Below are 25,315 nucleotides of genomic sequence, written 5' to 3'. Positions count from 1 at the left end.
AATAAGTTTTATATTTTAATTCCAGTGTAGTTAACATACAGTGTTATTAGTGCCAGGTGTAAGGACCATACTACTTTGATGACTCCAATTTTGTCATATATATTGAAATATGGAATTGTGGTACCCTTAGCATTATTCTTCTTTCTCAAGATTGCTTTGGCTATTTGGGGTCTTTTGTGGTTCCATACAATTTTAGGAGTATTTGTTCTAGGTCAGTGAAAAATGCGGTTGGTGTTTTGATAGGGATTGCACCGAAGTTGTAGATTGCTTTGCATAGTATGGATATTTTAACAATATCATCCCAATCCGTGGGCATGTATGTATTTCCATTTATTTGTGCCCTATAATTTTTTTTCCAGCAAAGTTTTGTAATTTTCAGGGTGCAGGTATTTCACTTCTTTGGTCACGTCTACTCCTAGGTATTGGTTTTGGTGCAATTGAAAATGAAATTGTTTCCTTAATTTCTCTTTCTGCTACTTCATTATTTTTTTATAAGTTTATTTTGAGAGACACAGTGAGAGCTAGTGAGAGAGAGGAAGAGAAAGAGAGAGAGAGAGAGAGGGAGAGAGAGAATTCTAAGCAGGCTGCACACTCCACAGAGAGCCCAATGTAGGGCTCAAACTCACAATGACATCAGGACCTGAGTCAAAATCAACAGTCAGAAGCTTAACCAACTGAGCCACCCAGGTGTCCCAATAACTTCTTCTTTTTATTTTTTAAAATATTTATTTATTTTTGAAGAGAGAGAGACACAGTGCAAGCTGGGAAGGGGTAGAGAGAGAGGGAGACACAGAATCCAAAGCAGGCTCCAGGCTCTGAGCCATCAGCACAGAGCCTGATGTGGGGCTCGAACTCACAGCCAAGAGATCATGACCTGAGCTGAAGTCAGACGCTGACTGAGCCACCCAGGTGCCCCAGTGTCCCAATAACTTCTATAAATGCTTGGTAGAATTCAGCTGCGAATCCATCTGGTTCTGAACTTTTATGTTTTACTAGTGATTTGATTACCGATTCTATGTCATTACTAGTAATTGATCTGTGCAGATTTTCTATTTATTCCTGATTAAGTTTTGAAAGATTATATGTTTCCAGGAATTTATCCATTGCTTCTAAGTTGTCCATTTTCATAGTATTCTCTTATAATGCTTTGTATTTCTGTGGTGTCCGTTTTTCCTTCTCCTCTCTTATTTCTGATTTTATTTATTTGGATCCTTTCACTTTTTCCTTAATGAGTCTGGCTAAGGGTTTTTCAATTTTGCTTATCTTTCCAAAGGACTAGTTCTTGGTTTAATTGATTTTTTTTCTATTTTTTAAATCTGTTACTTATATCTATTCTTACCTTTATTACCCTTTCTTCTCTCACCTTGGCCTTGGTTTCCTTTTTTAGTTCCTTTAGGTGTAGGGTTAGATTGCTTATTTGAGCTTTTTCTTGTTTCTTAACATAGGCTCATTTTGCTATATATTTTTCTTTAATTACTTTATTTTTTATTTTGTACTCTGTAAAAATTTTTATTTTATGAATATAATTTATTGTCAAATTGGCTTACATAAAACACCCACTATTCACCCCAACAAGTGCCCTCCTCAGTGCCCATCACCCATTTTCCTCTATCCTCTGCTCCCCCCATCAACCCTCAGTTTGTTCTCTGTATTTAAGAGTCTCTTGTGGTTTGCCTCCCTCCCTCTCTGTTTGTAACTATTTTCCCCCTTCTCCCATGGCCTTCTGTTAAGTTTCTCAAGATTCACATATGAGTGAAAACATATGATATCTGTCCTTCTCTGACTGACTTATTTCACTCAGCATAGTACTTTCCAGTTCCATCCACGTTGTTGCAAATGGCATGATTTCATTCTTACTCATTACCAAGTAGTATTCCATTGTATGTATAAACCACATCTTCTTTATCCATTCATCAGCTGATGGACATTTAGGCTCTTTCCATCATTTGGCTGTTGTTGAAAGTGCTGCTATAAACATTGGGGTACATGTGCCCCTATGCATCAGCACTCCTGTATCCCTTGGGTAAATTCCTAGGAGTGCAATTGCTGGATCATAGAGTAGTTAATGTTTTTAATTTTTTGAGGAACCTCCACACTGTTTTCCAGAGCAGCTGCACCACTTGCATTCCCACCAACAGTGCAAGAGGGTTCCTGTTTCTCCACATCCTTACCAGCATCTGTTGTTTTCTGAGTTAATTTTAGCCACTCTGACCGGTGTGAGGTGGTATCTCAGTGTGGCTTTGATTTGTATTTCCCTGATGATGAGTGATGTTGAGCATCTTTTTTCGTGTGTCTGTTGGCCATCTGGATGTCTTCTTTGGAGAAGTGTCTATTCATGTCTTCTGCCCATTCATGTCTTCTGCCCTGGTGTTTTTTGGTAAGTTCTTTACAGATTTTGGATACTAACCTTTTATCTGATATGTCCTTTGGAAATATCTTCTCCCATTCCTGTGGTTGCCTTTTGCTTTTGTTGATTGTTTCCTTTGCAGTGCAGAAGCTTTTTATATTGATGAGGTCCCAATAGTTCATTTTCGCTTTCAATTGCCTTGCCTTTGGAGATATGTAGAGTAAGAAATTGCTGCAGCTGAGGTCAAAGGGGTTTTTGCCTGCTTTCTCCTTTAGGGTTTTGATGGTTTCCTGTCTCACATTTAGGTCTTTCATCCATTTTGGGTTTATTTTTGTGTATGGTGCAAGAAAGTGTCTAGGTTCATTCTTGTGCATGTTGCTGTCCAGTTCTCCCGGCACCATTTGCTAAAGAGACTGTCTTTTTTCCATTGGATGCTCTTTCCTGCTTTGTCAAAGATTAGCTGGCCATACGTTTGTGGGTCAAATTCTGGGTTTTCTCTTCTATTCCACTGGTCTGTGTGTCTGTTTTTGTGCCAATAACATACTGTCTTGATGATTACAGCTTTGTAGTAGAGGCTAAAGTCTGGGATTGTGATGCCTCCCGCTTTGGTTTTCTTCTTCAATATTGCTTTGGCTATTTGGGGTCTTTTGTGGTTCCATCCAAATTTTAGAATTGTTTGTTCTTGCCTTTGAGAAGAATGCTGGTGCAATTTTGATTGGGACTGCATTGACTGTGAGATTGCTTTGGGTAGTGTTGACATTTTAACAATATTTATTCTTCCAATCCATGAGCATGGAATGTTTTTCCATTTGTGTCTTCTTCAATTTCTTTCATAAGCTTTCTATAGTTTTCAGCATACAGGTATTTACATCTTTGGTTAGGTTTATTCCTAGATATTTTATGCTTCTTGGTGCAATTGTGAATGGGATCAGTTTCTTTATTTGTCTTTCTGTTGCTTCATTATTGGTGTGTAAAAATGCAACCAATTTCTGTACATTGATTTTGTACCCTGCGACTTTGCTGAATTCATGTATCAGTTCTAGGAGTCTTTTGGTAGAGTCTTTTGGGTTTTTCATGTAGAGTATCATGTTGTCTGCAAAAAGCGAAAGTTTGACTTCTTTTTTTTTGCCAATTTTGATGCCTTTGATTTCATTTTGTTGTCTGATTGCTGATGTTAGAACTTCCACATGATGTTAAACAACAGTGTTGAGAGTGGACATCCCTGTAATATTCCTTATCTCAGAGGGAAAGCTCTCAGTTTTTCCCCATTGAGGATGATATTAGCTGTGGGATTTTAATATATGACTTTTATGATGTTTAAGTATGATCCTTCTGTCCCGACTTTCTTGAGGGTTGAGGGTTTTTATTAAGAAAGGTTGTTGTATTTTGTCAAATGCTTTTTCTGCATCTATTGACAGGATCGTATGGTTATTATCCTTTCTTTTATTAATGTGATGGATCAAACTGATTCATTTGTGAATATTGAACCAGCTCTGCAGCCAGCCCGGGAATGACTCCCACTTTATCATGGTGAATAATTCTTTTTATATGCTGTTGAATTCGATTTGCTAGTATCTTGTTAAGAATTTTTGCATCCATGTTCATCGGGGATATTGGCCTGTAGTTCTTTTTTGTGGGGTCTCTGGTTTAGGAATCAAGGTAAGGCTGGCTTCATAGAATGAGTCCGGAAGTTTTCCTTCCATTTCTATTTTTTGGAACAGCTTGAGAAGGATAGGTATTAACTCTGCTCTAAATGTCTGGTACAATTCCCCAGGGAAGCCATCTGGTGCAGAACTCTTATTTGTTGGGAAATTTTTGATAACTGATTAAATTTCTTCACTAGTTATGGGTCTGTTCAAATTTTCTATTTCTTCCCATTTGAGTTTTGGTAGTGTGAAGGTGTCTAGGAATTTGTCCATTTCTTCCAGGTTGTCCAGTTTGTTGGCATATAATTTTTCATAGTATTCCCTGATGATTGCTTATATATCTGAGGGATTGGCTGTGATAAATCTTTCATTCATGATTTTGTCTATTTGGGTTGTCTCTTTTCTTTTTGATAAGTCTGGCTAGGGGGTTATCAATTTGTTTATTTTTTCAGAAAACCAATTCTTAGTTTTATTGATCTTTTCTGGTTTTTTTTTTATTCTATATTGTTTATTTCTGCTCCGATCTTTATTATTTCTCTTCTTCTGCTGGGTTTGGTGTTTCTTGTTGTTCTGCTTCTAGTTCCTTTAGGTGTGCTCTTAGATTTTGTATTTGAGATTTTTCTTGTTTCTTGAGATAGGTCTGGATTGCAATGTATTTTCCTCTCAGGACTGCCTTTGCTGCATCTCAAAGGGTTTGGATTGTTGTGTTTTCATTTTCATGTGTTTCCATATATTTTTAAATTTCTTCTTTAATTGTCTAGTGACCCATTCATTCTTTAGTAGGATGTTCTTTAACCTCCATGCTTTTGGAGGTTTTCCAGACTTTTTCCTGCGGTTGATGTCAAGTTTCATAGCATTGTGATCTGAAAGTGTGCATGGTATGATCCCAATTCTTTTATATTTATTGAGGGCTGTTTTGTGACCCAGTACGTGATCTATCTTGGAGAATGTTCCATGTGCACTCGAGAAGAATGTATATTCTGCTGCTTTAGGATGAAAAGTTCTAAATATATCTGTCAAGTCCATCTGGTCCAGTGTATCATTCAGGTTCATTGTTTCTTTATTGATTTTCTGTCTAGATGTTCTATCCATGCATTTAGCTGGAGTATTAAAGTCCCCTGAAATTACCACATTCTTACCAATAGCATTGTTTATGTTTGTGATTAGTTGTTTTATATATTTGGGTGCTTTCGAAATTGGTGCATAGACATTTATAATTGTTAGCTCTTCCTGATGGATAGACCCCATCATTATGATATAATGTCCCTCTTCATCTCTTGTTACAGTCTTTAATTTAAAATCTAGTTTGTCCGATATAAGTATGGCTACTCCAGCTTTCTTTTGACTTCCAGTAGCATGATAGTTCTCCATCCGCTCACTTTCAATCTGAAGGTGTCCTCAGGTCTAAAATGAGTCTCTTGTAGACAGAAAATACATGGTTTTTTTGTTTGTTTTGGTTTTTTTATCCATTCTGATACCCTATGTCTTTTGGTTGGAGCATTTGGTCCATTTACATTCAGTGTTATTATTGAAATATATGGGTTTAGAGTCATTGTGTTATCTGTAAGTTTCATGCTTGTAGTGAGGTCTCTGGTCCTTTGTGGTCTTTGCAACGCTCACAGAATCCCTCTTAGGATCTCTTGTAGGGTTGGTTTAGTGGTGATGAATTCCTTCAGTTTCTGTTTGGGAAAACTTTTATCTCTCCTTCTATTCTGAATGACAGGCTTGCTGGATAAAGGATTATTGGCTGAATATTTTTCCTATTCACACATTGAAAATTTCCTGCCACTCCTTTGTGACCTGCCAAGTTTCAGGAAATAGGTCTGGTACTACCCTTAAGTGTCTACCCTTGTAGGTTAAGGCCTGTTGATTCCCTAGCTGCTTTCAGAATTCTCTATCTTTGTATTTTGCCAGTTTCACTATATGTCATGCAGAAGATTGATTCAAGTTACATCTGAAGGGAGTTCTCTGTGCCTCCGGGATTTCAATGTCTGTTTCCTTTCCCAGATTGGGGAAGTTCTCAGCTATGATTTGTTCAAGCATACCTTTGGCCCCTTTCTCTCTCTTCTTCTTCTTCTGGAACTCCTGTGATACAGATGTTGTTCCATTTCATTGAATCACTTAGTTCTCTAATTCTCCCCGTGTGATCCAGAATTTTTTTAATCTTTTTCTCAACTTCCTCTTTTTCCATAATTTTGTCTTCTATTTAACCGATTCTCCCCTCTGCCTTTTCAATTCTCACTGTCACTGCCTCTAGTTTATTTTGCACCTCACTTACAACATTTTTTAATGCATCATGACTATTTTTTAGTTCCTTGATCTCTGCAGCAATAGATTCTCTGCTGTCTTCTATGCTTTAAGTCTAGCAATTAATCTTATGACTATTGTCCTAAATTCTTGTTCAGTTATATTTTTTATATCTGTTTTGAGCAATTCTTTAGCTGTCATTTCTTTCTGGAATTTCTTTTGAGGAAAATTCTTCTATTTTGTCATTTTGGCTAGTTTTCTGTTTTGTGCCCTGCACCTGTGAGCACTACTGTATTAAAGAGGGCTCATACACTGTCCAGGGCCTGGCCCTTCAGGAGGTGTTTTTTGGAGAGAGTTACTTGCTCTCTCTTGTTGTGACTTTGGTTATTTTCTCTCTCTACTCATGGTGATGTTTTGAACCCTCCACTAGATGTGCTTTGATTTGTTCGTTGAAGTAGCCCTGGAAAGGAAAACAAACAAAAAACAAATAGAAAACAAAAACATGCAAACACACAAACCAAAAAAACACCAAAAACAAACCAAAAAAACCCCCAGAAACATCAGCTACAAGTAAACAACAGGGTGGAGGCGGTGCTGATGGAAGGGGCCTTATCCCAAACAAAGAGAGAAATGACAGGGACAGCGGGGAGGGAAAGAAAAAATAAAAATTGACCAGATGGAGAAACTATATGGCTTAATCCAGAGAGAGAGGAGGATAAAGAAGGAGGTGTGGAACATGTATTAAGAGAATGGATTAAATATGTCTGTTTAAACAAACCAAAAACCAGAGTAACCAGAGTAGAGGAGAGAAAAGATAAGAGGAGAAATGGAAGGGAGAATATATCTGTATAACAAGAATTGTCCTAGAATTAATCCAGGCAATGCACCAGCGCTGGTCTGGAGGAGGGGCCGTCTGGTTCCACAGTGTCTACCCTGTCCCAGTAGATACAGTTACCTGCGCGGAGTGGCGTGGTTTGGTGTAGGCTGGTCCCTCCTCCACTGTGGGCCCTGTGGACTGATCCCTGAGGCCCCACCTTGGTGGTGGTGGGGAGAAAAATGGTGATACCCCGGTCTCTCCTCCACGGACCAGGTGTCCCCAATCTGTTCCAGCCGTCCTCACTGTGCCACAGGCGCAAACGAGGCGGTTTGTCTCACTCCACTGATGCCCGTGCCCTGGCTCTTGGCTAGGACTCAAACTCCTGGTACTGGGGGAGTGCTACCCTACGCCCCTCGATATGTGGTCGCTGGCTGGTGGCAGGCAGGCTTTGTCCTGTCCCACAGCACTCCAGGGAGGGGATCGCTTCCCCCCACTGTGGACTGTGCCCCTGACCTAGCCACGGAGCCTGGGGCTGGGTCCCTTCCTCCCCAGGTGTGCGATCCAGACAGCTGGCCCCAGTTGTGAGAAAGACCCTCAGTTAGAGATTGGATCTTTCTCCATCCCAGTCCATGGTTTTTCTCTTGTCCAGATACAGTCCTATGCTTCCCCAGCCTCTGTTTCTCTTCCCTTTGTGTCTCCACAGAAGGGGATCCCTCCCCTCCACTCATTTTATCTCTCCCAGTTCACAATCACTCACCTATGGCCTGTCAGGTTGTCCTGGTGGGTCCCTGAAGTATGACTCTTTTCTTCCCAGACTCTTGGAGTTCAAAGTCCTTTAGTTTCAACACTGCTTTGTTTGAGAGATGAGGGAACTTCGATCCCCCTACTTCTCTACCATGTTGGTACTTCCTATATTTTTCTTTTAGAACTGCTTTCACTGTATACCAAAGATTGTGGACCATTATGCTTTCACTTCCATCAGTCTCCATGTGTTTTTTAATTTCTTTGATTGCTCTATTGATCCACTGGTTGTTTAATTATGTTGGTTAGCCTCCATGTTTGTGTTTTTTCAAATTTGTTTTTCTGTGATTGATTTCTAGTTTCATACCATTGTGATTGGAAAAGATATGTGGTACAATCTTAAATTTACTGAGGCACGTTTTACATGTGATCTATTCTGGAAAATGTTCCATGTGTATTTGAAAAGAAAATATATTCTGTAGTTTTTGGATGAAATGCTCTTTATAATATCTGTTATGTCCATCTGGTCTAATGTTTTGTTCAAAGATACCATTTCCTTATAGATAAGTTGCCTGGATGATACATCTATTGATGTACGTGGGGTGTTCAATCTTTTACTATTATTTTATTACCATCAAGTTTCCTCTTTATCTCTGTTAATATTTGCTTTATGTTTTTAGGTCCTCCAATGTTGGGTGCATAGATATTTACAATTGTTATACACTCTTGTTGGACTGACCCCTTTATCATTGTGTAATGTCATTCTTTGTCTCTTTCTACCATGTTTCTTTTAAAGTCTATTTTGTCTGATTGATACCTTGGCTTCCCCTCCCCCCCCACTTCCATTTGCATGGTAAATGCTTCTCCATCCCTTCACTTCCTGTCTGTATGTGACTTAGGTGTGAGGTGCCTCTCTTATAGGCAACATATAAATGAGTCTTTTTTTTTTTTTTTTTAAATATTCCTCCACCCTGTATCTTAATTGTACCATTTAGGCCATTTACAGTTAAGGTAATTATTGGTAAGTATGTATTTATTGCCAATTTGTTACTTGTTTTCTGGTTGTTTTTGTAGTTTTTCTCTTTTTTTCTTCTCTTGCTTTTTGTGATTGAGTTTCTGCAGTGTTACGTTTGACTTTCTTTTTAATTTTCTTGTGTATCTGTTACAGATTTTGGGTTTGTGGTTACCATGAGGTTCATATATAACATCCTAAGTATACAGCAGCCTATATTAAGTTGATGATCATTTAAATTCAGAAACATTCTAAAAAAAAAATCAAGAAACTTCTTTTAAATTCTCCACATTTTGTATGTATGCTGTCATATTTTACCTTTCTATTAACATTTTTTTTTGTCTGGTTATGGTCCTTCCTTCTCCACTTAAACAACTCTCTTTAACAATTCTTGTATGTCTGATGTAGGGTGATTAACTCCTTTATTTTTTGTCTGAAAAACTCTTAATCTCTCCTTCAAATCTGAATAATAATCTTGCCATGTATTTTTGGTTGTAGGTTTTTTTCCTTTCATTACTTTTAATACATCATGCCCCTCCCTGCAAAGTTTTTGCTGAAAAAAAAAAAGTCAGCTGATAGCCTTATAGGGTTTCCCCTGTACGTAATTTTTTGTTTCTCTCTTGCTGCTTTTAAAATTCTCTTATCTTTAACTTTTGACATTTTAATTATTATGTGTTGTGCTGTGGACTTTGGGTTCATCTTGTTTGGAACTCTGAACCTGGATATCTATTGTTTTCCCTAGGTTAGAGAGTTGTTTGCTTGTTTTTTTTCTATTATTTCCCTTAAGTTTTCTGCCCTTCTCTCTCTTCTTCTTTTGAGACCCCTGTAATGCAAATGTTGGCTTGATGTTGTCCAAGAGATCCCTTAACCTTTCCTCATTTTTAAAATACTTTTTTCATTTTGCTGTTCAGCTGGGGTATTTCCATTACCCTGTCTTTCAGATCACTGATACGTTCTTTTGCATCTGCTGATCTGTTGATTCCCTCTAGTGTATTTTTATTTCATTTGTTGTATTCTTCAACTCTGGTTCTTTTTTATATTTTCTATCTCTATCAAAGGTCTGAGTTTTTCTCCTCTCTCTAGCTTGATGAGCAACTTGATCATCACTTTCAATTCTTTATTAGGCATGTAATCTTTGTTTTCTTTCATTCTTCTTCTGAGGTACTGCCTTGCTCATTGTTTTGGAGCATATTCCTCTGTCTCCCCATTTTGCTTGACTTTCTGTGTTTTTCTATGGGTTAGGTAGAATAGCTACTTCTCTTAAACTTGAAGGAATGGTCTTGTGTATGGGGGTCCCCTGTGTAGACTGTGCTTGGTGACTTGTGCTGGCAGGCTGGACCTTGTGGGCGTCGTGGATAAGTGGTCTCAGGGGTCTTGCATTGGGTGGCCTGTCGGGACAGCTAAAGCTAAAGTGGGTGCAAGCCTCTGTGGTCTGTGGGATCTCCATGCAAAATGTGCCCTGGCAGGACAGCTGAAGCTGAAGTGTTTGCAAACCAGGTTGTCCCAGGACTCTCCACAGTGAGGGTAAAGTGGCAGGACAGCTGAAACTGAATTGGGTGCATACCAGGGTGTCCCAGGGTGCTCATTCAGGGAGTGTGCTTGCCATGTAACTGCAGCAGAGGCAGTTGCAGGTGGAGGGTGTGCCAGAGTGCTCCACGTAGGGAGTGTGCTCTTGCCGGTGGCTGAAACCGGTGCAGGTATGGGCCAGGGGTTCCCAGGGATGCTGTGCAGGGGGAACCCTGGCAAGGCAGCTGGTTCTAAAAGAGAGGTCACTCGGGAGGTTCTGGAGCACTCTACACCAGAGGTGCCCTAGCAAGTTGTTTGAAAGTCAAGCGTGGGTCTGGAGTACTCCTGTGTCACTTTGGCACAAAGACTGGAGCTGTAGTAAAGCACTAACCAGGGGTGTCCCAGTGTGCACGGCCCTGTAGCTAGCTGCCTTGCTGGGATGGCTGAAGCTGCTGATAGCTAAGGGCCTGGGGCTCCCTGGTTAGGGTGCCTGAACTTTACACTGGTCTGTGCTTTTGAGGTGGAGATACTGCATACATTGTGTCTGTCAGTTCATCACCTCCAGAAAGATGTCCAGAGGCTCCCTTACCATTTGGTGGGGTTCGAGGACTGGCTCTTCTATATGCTGTTTCTAAACCATATTTTTTTGTTTTGTTTTTCTTGCCTAAGGAGAGGGGAATCTGTTCCAGGTCCTTCAGTACTTTCCTTCCCCACTGCCGTTCACTGCATCAGGGATGGGGGGGGGGTTCCCTTCCTTACCCTGTCCCCATCTCTCTTGCTGTTCTCTTTCACTGTTCTTTTCTTGTGCAGAAGCTGTTCAGCTGGCCCTCTGGTCTTATTTAGGAGTAACTGCCCTGTACACAGGTGTAATTTGGTGAGTTCAGGATCTTTCGATGTCACCATCTTGGGTCAGAACCCCTCTGCTGGGTAGAATATTCTTATATTGCTTGACAGTTTTTGTTGTTGTTACTTTGAATATATTGCACCAGTCCCTTCTGGCCTACAAAATTCATTCCTGCTGGAAAATCTGCTTTAGACTTACATGGGTTCCTTATACATGTTTGTCTTGCTTCTTTTGAGACTCTTTCCTTGTCTTTAACTTTTGACACTAATTATAATGTGTCTCAGTGTGGGTCTCTTTGGGTTCCTTTTTGGAACTCTCTGGGACTTCTGAATCTGTATGTCTGTTTCCTTCCCCAGGATAGGGTAATTTTCAGTCATTTCTTCAAAAAAAGTTTTCTTTCTCTCTTCTCCTCTGGGACTCCTACAATATGAATGTTGGTCTGCTTGATGTTGTCTCATAAGTTCCTAAAGCTATCTTAATTTTTTTCTTTTTGCTGCTCTTATTGGATGAGTTTTACTGCCCTTTGATCTTTTCTTCTCCATCTATTCCACTTTTGAACCCCTCTATTGTATTTTTTTTTTAAGTTCAGTTATTCTTCAGCTCTGTGACTTGTTTGCTACTTTCCTATATTTTCTATCTCCTTGTTGAAATTTTCCATTTTTGGTCCATTCTTCTCCTAAACTCAGTATCTTTATGACCATTGTTTTGAACTCTATCAGAGGGAAATCACTTACCTCCATTTCCTTAAATTCTCCTTCTGAGGGTTTAACTTGTTCTTTCATTGGGAACATATTCTTCTGTTCCTTCATTTTCCTTGACTTTCTATGTTGGTTTCTTTTTTTAAAACGTTTTTTTTTTTTTTTTTTTTTTTTTTATTTTTTTTTTTTTATTTTTTGGGACAGAGAGAGACAGAGCATGAACGGGGGAGGGGCAGAGAGAGAGGGAGACACAGAATCGGAAACAGGCTCCAGGCTCTGAGCCATCAGCCCAGAGCCCGACGCGGGGCTCGAACTCACGGACCGCGAGATCGTGACCTGGCTGAAGTCGGACGCTTAACCGACTGCGCCACCCAGGCGCCCCTCTATGTTGGTTTCTATGCACAGATAAAAGTCACTCCCTCCCCACCTTGAAGGATTGGTCTTGTGTAGATGAAATCTACTGTTCAACCCTGCCCTAGCTCGATTCTCTCAAACATTTGTGACTTGCCAAGCAGCCTACTTTGTTTTTAGTGGTTCCCAGTAATTGAGGGTATTCTAAGATCTACCAGAGTCCCAAATGGGGAGATTTTAGCAGCACTTAGATTTAGGCTGATTGGGAACCAGACTCTAAGGCCACAGCTCTTAAAGAATGTAAATATACCTCTTTTTGGAGAAGACTGGGAGATCAGGATTTCTGTCTCCTCCCTCTGCACTGATCCCTGGGGGGGGGGGAGGGGGAGGGGGGCAGCCAGGTAAGAACTGTTTCTTTGCTAGTCTCTTGAACCTGTAAACATAAGCCTCTTGGCCACCAAAACCAGGCTGTAAATGGATGTCCTTTGGGCAGCAGTCACAAAAGTCAGGGCATTAGATATGTACACAAGCTGTACTCAGAGATACCCACCAGTTGGAGCCAAGTGAAAGGTAGAGGGCACACGTGGCCACCACAGGTCTCCATCCCCAGAAAACACCGAAGTAGGCCCCAAGACATGCATCAAACCCAAGGCTTGTCCCTTAGGTCGAAGCTCCAGGACAAGCAAATACGCCCCTTGCACAGAAAGACTTGGCATGTGTTTCAGACTGCTGTCTCTGCACTGTGCCCGGGGCGGGTAGTAGCCAGCCAGGATCCGTTCTTCCATTTGCTGCAGCCCTATGGGACCCAGGACTGCAAGCCCCTCTGGCCATCGGAGCCAGGCAATCAAGGGGCGTCCCTGGGTCACAGCCACACGAACCAGGGCACCAGACACATGTACAAGCTCCTCTAGGGGCGATACCAGTGGCCACGAGCATAGCTGTGGAAGAGCCTTAGGACAGCATTACCTCCACATCCCCCCCCCACCCCCCCAACCCGTGCCAGGTCTCAGCCAAGGATTACATTTGGCCTCAAACATGTTTAATTAGAAGACTGCCCTCAGGCCACAGTTACAAAAGATAAGCTAATAGGCCACTTACACAGAAAGATAGGGTGCTATTGCCTCCCTGCTGTGCCCTGGGGGTGGTAGTTAAAAACCCTGTAACAACCCTGACGGTTCCCCAGTGAGCCCCACTGGCCACCAGAGCCAAGCATCAAAGAGGTGTCCTCTGAGCAGCAGTCACAGAAGTTGGGGTGCCAGATGAGTGTACAAACGGCAGATACCAGTGAGCTGGGATGAGGCAGAGCTGGCCTCCATTGTTGGGGGGTTATTTCAGTAGGCCCCTAGATGTGTTTTAAATTAGGCCAACACTTTAAGATAAACAAGCCTCTTTTGTGGAAAGTCTGGACCCTTTTCAGACAGCTGCCTCTGCAGTGGGCCCGGGGATGGGTGAATCCATCTGCACCCTTTGGGGGTCTCATGGATGCAACCCCATTGCCTTTCAAAGCTAGATGCTTTGTGGGCTTGTCAGGTGCAGGTCTTAAAAGTCAGATGCAAGATATGGAGTTCAAATTCTTCACCCCTTTGGGAGAGGCTCAGGGTTGGGCGTTCCTTCCCGATTGTGGGTCTCCGGGGCTACCTGAGTGGCTCGGCTGGTTGACCAATTGTGGGTCTCCATTCGGAGGATGGGATTTATCTCAGCCTCTCATACTTGCTTCAGTATGTTTTGTTGGTTGGTGTTGTCGTTGGTTTTTTTGCTCAATGTGTAGGAGCCCACTCAGCTTTTTGTTTTCAGAGAAAATTGCTTTGTACACAGCTGTAGATCTGTGGGAGGAGGTTGAATTTAGGGTCCACCTTGTATTACCATCTTCAACGAGAAACCACATACCCTTTAAAATAACCAGTTGAGGTTCAGATGCTGGCTCGTCTTTCTGAGACTTAAAAGCATCACTGACCATACAATCTTTACCCAACTGGACGGTAAGAAACAATGTGAGATATTCTGCCAATGGCAAAAAATGTCAAGTTAATAAAGAAAGGTCATAAAATCCTAATGTAGTTGTGGAGTAGGTAGGATAAGGAAGATAGCATGCAGTTACAGAACAAAGAGAAATGACAAGTTAGATTTTGCAGCATATCAATGAACAAGGTGGGGATAGTTACAAAATGTTTATGAAACACAAAGTTATTTATTATCAGTCAGTACAATCCTCTAAGAAATGGTTAGGATAGCTGCCAAAAAAACCGAACTGACTCAGTAATAGGTGTTTACTCTCATTTATTTTGGATTGCACACGTTCTCTTGCCAATTTATTACCAGCAGCTGGAGTCCAGTTGTGGGGTTATGGCAAATGGACAAACTTGACCCATCACTTAGAAGGCAACACACGTTCAACTGTAGAAGCAAATCAGTTCTAGCCGAGCAGCTGCTTTCAGGACGACTGCTTTCATTGAGACTTTAACTGGCATCCAAGAGCTTTTACGGAAAGCTCGGTAAAAAAGAACTCTAAGGGTGTATGCTTGGCACTATGTAGACTATTTGAATTAAAAAAATGGAGACTTAACAGTACATTCTCACTTAACAGCTCTGAATGCTGTGGCTAAGTGTGCAGAGGAATAGCTCTAAAATTTTCTTTCATAACAAAAAGATGCTCAAATCCTAAAAGGCGACACATTGTATGGCAAATTTAAGTACAGTTTTCATTCTGTAAATAAATAACCTGTGGAACATTCCTAAAGAAAAACTATTATTTTCTGTTATATTCCACGTTTCTGGGAAACAGAAGTTCTAGGACTTGAACTGTTTGTGCTATAGCAAATAGTATCTACTATAATTAGGAAGTTGGTGTTTTAAAGGATATTTATTCTCCAGGGTCAGTAAGGAATTTCTTCTTTATTCAAAATATCTACCAATTAGAAAAGGAAACAGACACCAGGAAAATCTAGTGACACTCCCATCCTCCCCCTGCCCCCCCCCCCCCCTTGCCATTTTCTTATACATGCTTTCAAAGTCATTTGAAAATAATACCATTTCCTTTGCTGGGTCAGTATCTTAAATAAGTGTACAATGAACATTTCTTGAAATGAGCAGGAATTTTACATCAGTAACACTGTTACCTTTAGAGGATACAAAACTGACACAGGTAATGGATTACAGTTTGAGCAAAAACCTGTGAGAGCCAATGGAAAAAATTATAATTTTGACTGGTTTCCTTTATTATTGTTGTCTGCCCACACATTCTGCAGCTTGGAGTGCATTTCAAATCCTTCTAAGACTCCTCTTCATGAGTTACAGAAATATACACAGAATAAAACAGATGGTAATTTAAAAAAATTAAGTCATCTTACATATTACAGGCTAGACAGTTCAATGTAATCGAAGATGATAGCCCTGAAAAATTCGACGGGAGGATTTTAAAGTTCAGATGACATAGGTTTGTTCACTCTGGGTTTGTTTCGAGTATTACTGATCTGTATTTGAAGTCTCTCCTCAACTCCTACTGCATTATTTACTTGAGCAGTAAAATGTGAAATATGAAATATGCAATGTTGATGACAAATGTCTCAGAACATTGGGAATAAGATCAATGAAGAGCAAAGTAAATCTAGAACAAGGAAAGGTACATTTATTAAAAATAAAAACAGTAGACATTTTCTGATAACAAAACCATTTAGAATCCAAAGACACCCAATATACATTGTAACAACGCACATGTATTAAAAAAACAAACAGACCCATTAGTAAATTTTTTTTTTCTCCGAACTTTAGAAAGGAAAAAAGTACTTTGGCCACCTCCTGCTGGAGGTCTGCCCCCAAACACAGCACGCAGGACCAGCATCCGCCTTCAAGAGCTCTGCACTGCAGTGTGCATTCATTCTGTGAACACGACGTTTCTGAATAAAATCTATTTCTGTAGGGATGATCCAGAACATAAGTCAGTGGCTCCATTTCATAAAAAATATTCATAGGCTGCATGAGCAGTGGCAACCGTTTTTCCAAAATCTTCAGTTTTAACAAAAAGTACAGAATAAACTAAATCTAGATGTTTTCACATTATTTCACATGAATATCAAGTACTGTGTAAAAATCTATGTAAAACCTTAAGTTAGCCAAAACTAGTGTCTTTAAACTTTAGATCAAAGTTGTTCTTCACCCTTTTACCATGGCTGACATCTTTTCTGCCTTTGTTATGAATAATGTTTGTCAAACCAAAGAACTCTGAAAAAGAATGTGTAATCTTGAAGGAAGAGAGTACCAAAAATGTCATTTAACTTCAGTCCTAAGACACACACAGTTCCTGCTGGACAGTGGACTGCGAGAGTTTATTATCTTCAGTCTTCTCGTGTCCTGGGGCATGACAAGCAGTCTTCTTCTTAAATAACCGAAGACTCAATCGCAGTAATTCATTGTCTACCACTGGAGCACTTGTGTAAGCCTGTTTCACGGTGCCCTATTTGAAGAAAACAAAAACAAATTTTAAAAGATGAGGGGCGCCTGGGTGGCTCAGTCGGTTAAGCGTCTGACTTCGGCTCAGGTCATGTTCTCACGGTCCGTGAGTTCGAGCCCCGCGTCAGGCTCTGTGCTGACAGCTCAGGGCCTGGAGCCTGTTTCAGATTCTGTGTCTCCCTCTCTCTGACCCTCCCCTGTTCATACTCTCTGTAGAACGTGGGCTCTAGGAGTGAACAAATTCTCTAGAAGACAGCTGATCACTGCAGTCCACTGAGAAAGTACTACCGCCCTTCTGTTAAAATGCTTATCTCTATTACTGTAATTTAAGGCTACATTAGCATTTTTGGAAGTTGTCATAAAATTTTGTTAAATGTTCTCCAAGTGTGTTCATAAATGAAAGAAGGTAAGATTTGACTATCTTGGGCATTCTGCCATTTCTCTTCTTTCTAGGATCCTTAAAAGAACAGTGTTCCTCGATTACATGTGTGTTGAAAAATATACATGTTGTGATACAGAAAACTGACTTTTTATGCATACTTCGTGTTTACACTTGGGTACTGATTCACATAACCATGACCACAATCAGAATAGAGAAGTTTCATCATTCAGAAAACTCCCTTTGTGTTCACACCCTCTCCCCAACTCTAACCCCTGGCAATCAGTGATAGGGTCTCTCTGATTGCTTTGCCGTTTCCAGAACATCAAATAAATGGAATCCTACACTATATGATCTTTAGAGACTTGTTTCTTTCAGTATCATGTTTTTGAGATTAATCCATATTGTTGATAGTACTTACTGACAGTTTGGCTATTTTTTCTTATAAATTAGTAACCAGTTATACAGATGTGTCCTAGTTTATCAATTAGCTACGTAAAGAACACTGGGGTTGTTTCCAGTTTTTGGAGATTATGAATAGACCTGCTATAAGCTACTGTGGACAGGTTTTTATATGAATGTAAGTTTTCATTTTTCGAAGGTAAAAACCTGGCAATAGGGATTACTGGGTCATATAGTGAATATTCATTTCACCAACCAACCACACTGTGTTCCCACGTGGTGTACCATTTTGCATTCTCACCGGTAACACGTGGTAGTTCCAACTGCTCTACATCCTTGCTACGGGGTTTGTTGCTGTTGGTTTTTAGCTACCGTAACAGGTTCACAATGGTATCTCATTTAATTTTTAATCTGCATTTGTTAATGGCTCAAAATGTTAAACATCTTCTCATGGGCTTATTAACATATCCTCTTTGGTGAACTGTCCATTCAAGTGTTGCCCGTTTAAAAAAATTGGATTGCTTTTTTTTTTTTTTTCTGTTAACTTTTCAGAGTCCTTTACACATTCTAGGTATAAGTCCTTTCCCCAAAAAGTGGTGTCCAGATATTTTCTCTCAGTATCCTTGTCTTTTCAGTCTTCATCTCTTTCACAGAAGATGTACATTTTGATGAAGAACAGGTATGTCAAAATAAAAAGTTCAATTAAAAAAACAACCCATTTTTAGATTCCCACCCCCCCCCCCCCCGGTAGATTAGTCCTACTTGTGTGGGTTTATGGGTTTATTCCTGGACTCTGTACCATTGGTTTTGGTGTGTGTCATCCCTGGTGCCAGGACCACATTATCCTGAGTACTGTGGCTTTACAGGCAGTCTTAAAACTGGGAACTTTGAGTCCTTCAACTGTATTCATCTTTTTAAACAACTATTCTGTGTATTCTAGTTGCTTTGACTTTCCACGTAAACTTGAGAATCTGTTATCTTAAAAAAAAACACTGCTGCAATTTTGCTGGATTGTGTTAAATCTGCAGATCCATTTGGGGAAAATTACAATCTTAACTATACTGAGTCTTCCAATCCATGAACAAGACGTACGTCTCCATTATTCAGGTCATCTTTGATTTTTTATGTCAGGGTCTCATAGTTCTCAGCACACAGACCCTGCACCATGTTCTGTTAGATTTGTATCTAAGTACTTTCTGCTGGGGAGCCACTAAAAAGTTATTTCCTACCTTTCAGTTCCCAGGTGCTTCTATACACTGTTAGTATATGGAAATCCAATTGCTTTGCTCATGCTCTGTATCCTGTGGCCTTGTTACACTCTTCTGATAAATTCCTTGAAAACTTTCACGTAGGCAATCATCTTGTCTGTAAATACAGTTTTACCTCTTCTTTTCCAATCTGTATGCCTTCTACTTCCTTTTCTTATTGAATTGGCTAGAACTCCCAGTAAAATGTGGAATAGGGGTAGTGAGAATGGACAGCCTTGCCTCATTCTGACCTCTCCGGGAAATATTTCAAACTTTTACCCTTAAGTACGATGTTAGCTACAGGTTTTTGGAGATGCGAGTCAAGACTCTTTCTTATTCCAGCTTACTAAGAATTTTTATTGCATAGGAATGCTGATTTTTCTCAAATGTTTTTTTCTGCATCAATTGACAGGATTAGGTATTTTTTCTTCTTGGTCAGTCAATATGTGGGTTACATTGAATCATTTTAGAATACTAAACTAGCATATTAAACCAGCCTTTCACTCTGAGGATAAATGGTATTTGGTCACGGTGCAGTACTCCTTTTATATATTGCTGGATTTGATTTACAAGTTTTGAGGATTTTTTATGTGTATGCTCATGAGTGATACAGATCGGTAGTTTTCTTGTGATGTCTTACTCTGGTTTTGATATCTGAGTAGTTGTCCTCATAAAATGAGTTGGGAAGGATTCCTGTCTCTTCAATTTTCTGGAAGAAATTATGTAGAATTGGTGTTATTTCTAACTTAAACATTTGGTAGATTTTGCCAGTGAAACCATCTGAGAGTGGAGGCTTCTTTTCCAATAAAAACCAGACCAAAGCAAACCGACACAGACGATTCAAAGATGCTTGTGGATTTTAGAGCAATTGATCCATTTCTCCTAAACTGTCGAATTTATGTGCATAGAGCTGTTTACAGTATTATCCTTTTAATATCTGTGAGACTTGGATTAGTTTTTTTCATCTCTTCAGAATTTTTCTATTAATTTTTTGTGGTATTCCTTCCTTCCTTCCTTCTGCTTGCTACCAGTTCTATACATTCTTTTAATACTACAATACTCAAATGAGACTTCAGCTCATTTAAAGCAGCTAAGTGTTCTCTTGGTATCCTTAAACTATCTTTTCTGATATGTATAATTTATATATTTTAAAAATCATTCTCTAAATAAAGGCCATGCCAAAATATGAGTTCACTGGCTTTCCACTTTTTTTCATCATCTGATAAGAAGTACCATTTTCCTTGATGAGGGGTCCTATTCTGTATTTTGCTTTTACAGTCCTATATATTTTAAAGAGGTTTCTTTTTTTCTTAACATCTTTCACGAGGCTCTTTTCTTCAGTTGGGTCTCTTCAGGTTTTGTGTGAAAATTTTTAACGCTGAGCAATCAGAAAAGCTCACAATGCTTTCTTCAGGTGGATCATTTAAGACATTAATACTGTGCCACTATAACTTTTTATAACATGTCACATGCTAGTTAATGGTCTGTGCCCTGTACTGAAGGATTACAAGGTTCTGACAATGGCTCTCAAGGAGAATTCTGCAAGGGCGTTTTTGGTTGTCACAATTTCTGAGAGGCACTATGACATATTAGAGGAGGAACCGGGGAATGTTACAATATATTTTTTATGAAAAGGAGGCAGGATTCTGGTGAGACTGCAAAACATGCAGCCTTTTTCAACCCAAGTCCTCTCCTTGAGCAAACAGAAAAATTTTCAACTTCAACGCTTGAGGATGGAAGCAAGTCGTACCATTGTAGACACTTACAAGAGAAGCTGACCCATTACATACGTGCTTCGAGGCTAACTAGGACTCAATTCTCTTAGGGACATTTCCAGCTGAGAAAAGCTGCAAGGAGAAATGGGCATCTAGGCAACAGCATGAGGAGAAAACTAAGGAGTACATGAAGTACATGAAATGGGAGTGCAGAGGAGAATGATTGTAGCAACTCTGTCAGGAGTGATTCTGAGCCAGGCCTTTAACTAGGGAAGACTTTAAAAGCTTCCTATTCCTTGTATCTGTTTCCATTTTAATCGCTGCAGTTGCGTTCATCCCTCTGTTTTTCATGAATTTAATTTCTTCTGCAAATGCGAATCTTTTTCTTTAGCAATGTTGTTTTAAGTGTCCCCAGGTAAAAAGCTAATGAAAGTTTCTCTAACCTTTTAAACCAACTCTCTTAGGCTTTTTAAAGTTTAGACATTTTCAATTTCTCATGATCAGATCTCTTCCAAATCTAATTTCTATTTTATGTTTTATTTTATTCTTCTTAAGTAAATGCTTACATACACTCACCTGTATTTATTTCCTTTCTTCTGGCTTGGTACATTCTCATAGACACTATTTCTTCCTAGAAATATCCTCACCACTCTGTGTCTGGAAAATTTTTTTCTCTGATGTTCAGTTTAGATAATAAAACATACTAGAAATTTACTTGGAGAAACTTTTCACAAATGGAAACGTTTCACAGAAAGAGACTATTTAAAACTCTTTATGCATCAAATTTTGAATAACAAATTGCTATTCGACACAAACGTTCATCAATACTCTTAAAGTAAAATGAAAACCATTACAAAATAGAATTCTTCTTTCTCCATGTGTAAAAGACTAGGAAACCAAACTCCTAAAAGCAGATAATGAGACCTTAATCTCACCTTAAAGCAATCAAATGAAAAATATACCATCCATACTTTCCAAGGAAACAGTACCTTCTCATTTTTAACAAGCTGCTTCCGGATTGCTGAATCCCGTCTGAAGCATAACGCTTTACAACAGGGCCCAAGATTACTAAGAAGACTTGCTCGTTCTTCTTTTCGTAGTAATGCAGCCATGTTGAGAGCCCCCAGTTCATGTTCAAAAAGACTGTCTGCATCTTTCAATAAAAACAAACAGGCATTTTAGTTTTCCTAAAATAGGAAAGTGTTGCTGGCTGCTTACATATTCCATTAAGTTTATCATAATGCTGGTGAAAATTATTTTATATTAAAGGCATATATACATTATTAGGTCACAAAACACGTCTCAGTGCATTTAAGAGAACTGAAATCCTATCCAGCATCTTTTCAGAACACGAAAGTATAAAACTAGAAATTAATTACAAGAATAAAAAGCAAGAAAAAAACCCCACAAACACATAAAGGCTAAACAACATGCTACTAAAAACAACCAAAGAAATGAAAGAGGAAAAAAAAATACATGGAGACAAATGAAAATAAAAACACAACAGTCCAGCATCTTGGGGACACAGCAAAAGCAGTTCTCAGAGGGAAACTTACAGCAATACAGGGCTATGTTAAGAAACAAAAATCTCAATCCAACCTTGCACCTAAATTAGAAACAGAACAATGCCCAAGGTGAGTAGAAGGAAAGAAATCATAAATATCACGGCAATGACAGAGACTAAAAAAATCAATAGAAAAGATGAATGAAACCAAAGGCTGGTTCTCTGTAAGAGAGAAACCAAACTGAGAGTCATCAAGAAAAAAAACAAGACAAATAAATATAACAGAAATGAGAAGTAACAAGAAACATTACAGAAGTACAAAGGATAACAGAGTACTACGAAAAATTATATGCCAACAATTTGGACAACCTAGAACAAATAGGATCTGAACAGACCAATTGCTAGTAACAAAACTGAAGTGATAATCAAAAACTCCCAACCAAAAGTCTAGAACCAGGTGAATTCTATCAAACGCTTGTTAATAAGTTAATACCACGTCACCTCAAACTATTCCCCCCAAAGTAGGAAGGAAAGCTTCCAAACACATTCTATGAGGCTAGCATTACCCTGATATCAAAACCAGACAAAGACACCACAAAACAACAAAACCATAAGCTAATATTTCTGATAAACACAGATGTAAAAGTCCTCAACAAAATATTAGGAAACAACATTCAACAACACATTAAAAGGACCGTTCACCACAATTGAGGGGGATTAATTCCAGAGATCCAAGATGGTTCAATATGCAAATCAATCAACAGGATATACCACATTAACAAAACTAAGGATAAAAATCGTATTACCTCATGGGTGAGGAAAAAGCATTTGACAAAACTGAAACAGCTGCTCACGATAAAAACTCAACAAAGCGGGTTTAGAGGGAATGTACCATAACATTAAAAAGGCCATATATGAGCAACCCACAGCTAACCTCATACGCAATGATGAAAAACTGAGAGCTTTCCCTCTAGGATCAGGAACAAGACAAGGATGCCCACTCTTGCCACTTTTATTCAGCACGGTACTGGAAGTTCTAGCCACAGACCGGAAAAAGAAATAAAAGGCATCCAAATTGGTAGAAAGTAGTAAAACTGTCACTGTTCGCAGATGGCATGATACAGTACACAGAAAACCCTAAAGACTCCACCAAAAAACTCCTAGAGGTAATAAATGAATTCTGTAAAGTTACAAGAAACAAAGTTAATTCCCAGAAATCGGTTGCATTTCTGTAATAATAAAGTAACAGAGAAATTAAGAAAACGCTGCTTAAAATTGTACCCAAAAGAATAAAATACCTAGGAATAAACTTAACCACAGAGGTGAAAGACCTTTACTCTGAAAACTATAAAACACTGATGAAAGAAACTGAAGATACAAACAAATGCAAACACACGCCACGCTCATGGATTGGAAGAATATTGTTAAAATGTCCACACTACCGAAAGCACTCTACAGACACAATGCAACTGCTATCAAAATGCCAATAATGTCCACAAAACTAGAATAAACAACCTTAAAATTTGTATGAACCACACAAGACCCCAAATAGACAAAGCAATCTTGGCGGAAAAAGAACAGTGTTAGAGGGATCACCATCCCAGATATCAAGCTAGAATGTGCAATCTAAAAAAAACAGAGAACAAACTGATGGTTTCCAGATGGGAGAAGGGTGGGGGATGAGCTAAAAGGTATGCCAGTAATGGAATAAGTAAACCACAGGAATAAAAGGTACAACGCAGGGAATACAGTGAATGGTATTGTAACAGTGCATGGTGACACATGGCAGCTGTACTTAGGGTGAACAGAGCATAACCTCAGAGCTGGTGAATCACTGTGCTGTACAACTGACACCGATGGTAACACCGTGTGCCAACCATACTGCAATGAAAACATTTAAGAGGCAATATATTCTCTGTGAAAGGTCTTGAACATGTAGTTATGTTGCTAATCTCAAACAAAAATAAATATTCAGATAGCCACCTGAAGGTGTAAGACAAGTAGCCTGGGGGAAAGAATTTAGACACTGATTACTGTCTATTACTGGGAAGAAAGGTTGGAAGTTAGAATTAGTGAAATCGAATTCAGTATATTGTTTACCATCAACTATCGCATAAAGTCCGGGAATAGATTTCAGGACTTTATTATAGCAGCATTCAATTGCAGTAATACGACTACCTTTTGTGATCTCTTAAAAAAAAATCAGGTAAGTGATGATTAGGTATTAAGACAACCAGCAAATTTTATCGTAGATTTGGTCACTGTGAAAACAATGTATAAATAAAAATCACTTAGTCTTAAGTTACAACATGCAAAGGCAGGGAGGAAACACTTAAATCTCTCCTTAATTCTTCTATTTTTATAAAGTTTGATGGAAGATAAAGAGGTTGGGTTAAATAAGAAGTCAAAATAACAGAACAGGGCCAGTCAGTAATCCAAAAATATAACACAGTAAAACTTCACAGCTAGCATTCTACAAGCTGGCCAGAAGTACCAACAGCTACCAGATACTGCTTCTATGGCAACATAATCAAACAGGTTATTGTTAGAGTCCACAAAGGAAAATGGTAAATATCACCTAGTAAAAACACAACAGAAACATCTGACTGTTTCACTTCCATTTCCTGAACTGCAAAGCACAGTGAGATTAGAGAATTAACAAGAAACTAGTCTCATGTAATATATCTAGTCAACAGGTCATATACCTGTCAAAAGGTACAGAATGTAAGACAAGTGTAAATAAATATAAAGAAAAAACTCAAAACCAGTTTGCAAACTTCAGTGTCTATCAGAATCATCTGAGGAGCTTTCTAAAATACAGTGCCAGGGTTCTACCACTGCATCTACAGAATCTCCACAGTTGGATCGGGATACGTAAATGGGAAAAAGGCAGTCCCTCAGGTGATTCAGATAGAACTATGCTTCAGGCAAGCAGTGACACAGTCACATACACATAGTATTAAAAAAACCTAAAAACCCCCAACATGTTAACTACCATTCCACTGTAGATACAAATACAGAAGAAATGTGCACTGAGCCCACCTTCTTCCTGGAACAATGGTCATGATGACAAATTTCTTTTTATTGGAATCCTTATCGTTCTCGTCTTTAACAAAAGAATACAAAACACACACTTGCGCACCTCCCTCTATAGAAAGTATAACACGCCCAAACTTCCAGTCTCTTCGTGGTTTTCAAATGACTACCACAAAATTATTCAAGAGACTTTTTTTTTTTAAAGTAATTTCTATGCCCAACACGGGGCTCGAACTCACCACCCTGACATCAAGAGTTGCAGTCTCTACCGATTGAGCCAGACAGGTGCCCCCTTACTTGTTTTTAATCTATCACACTCCACACAGAAAACTTAGGCAAAGGCAATTTAAGTTTCGGTATACTTATAAAGTCTACAG

The 25,315-nt window shown here is 39.2% G+C and overlaps 1 protein-coding gene across 5 annotated transcripts in view; it reads right to left on the bottom strand.

The window, feature by feature from the left end:
• Window positions 1–15,812: 15,812 nt before the first annotated feature.
• ZC3H13 (zinc finger CCCH-type containing 13) overlaps window positions 15,813–25,315 on the bottom strand; it is a 97,331-nt gene continuing 87,828 nt past the window's right edge. For all 5 annotated transcript variants that reach the window (XM_047079893.1, XM_047079896.1, XM_047079900.1 and 2 more), the window contains 2 exons: window positions 21,388–21,551; window positions 15,813–16,659 (listed from right to left, as the gene is read on the bottom strand). In XM_047079893.1, the coding sequence (XP_046935849.1) occupies window positions 16,489–16,659; window positions 21,388–21,551 (335 nt within the window). In that variant the 3' untranslated portion in view covers window positions 15,813–16,488. The remainder of the gene's footprint in view (window positions 16,660–21,387; window positions 21,552–25,315) is intronic.

Source organism: Lynx rufus, unplaced genomic scaffold, assembly GCF_022079265.1.
Source record: "Lynx rufus isolate CCGP_SWC_20201006 ecotype Redwood Valley unplaced genomic scaffold, mLynRuf1.p SCAF_1, whole genome shotgun sequence".
Taxonomy (NCBI): Eukaryota; Metazoa; Chordata; class Mammalia; order Carnivora; family Felidae; genus Lynx; species Lynx rufus.
This window is presented reverse-complemented; position numbering and strand designations above follow the sequence as displayed.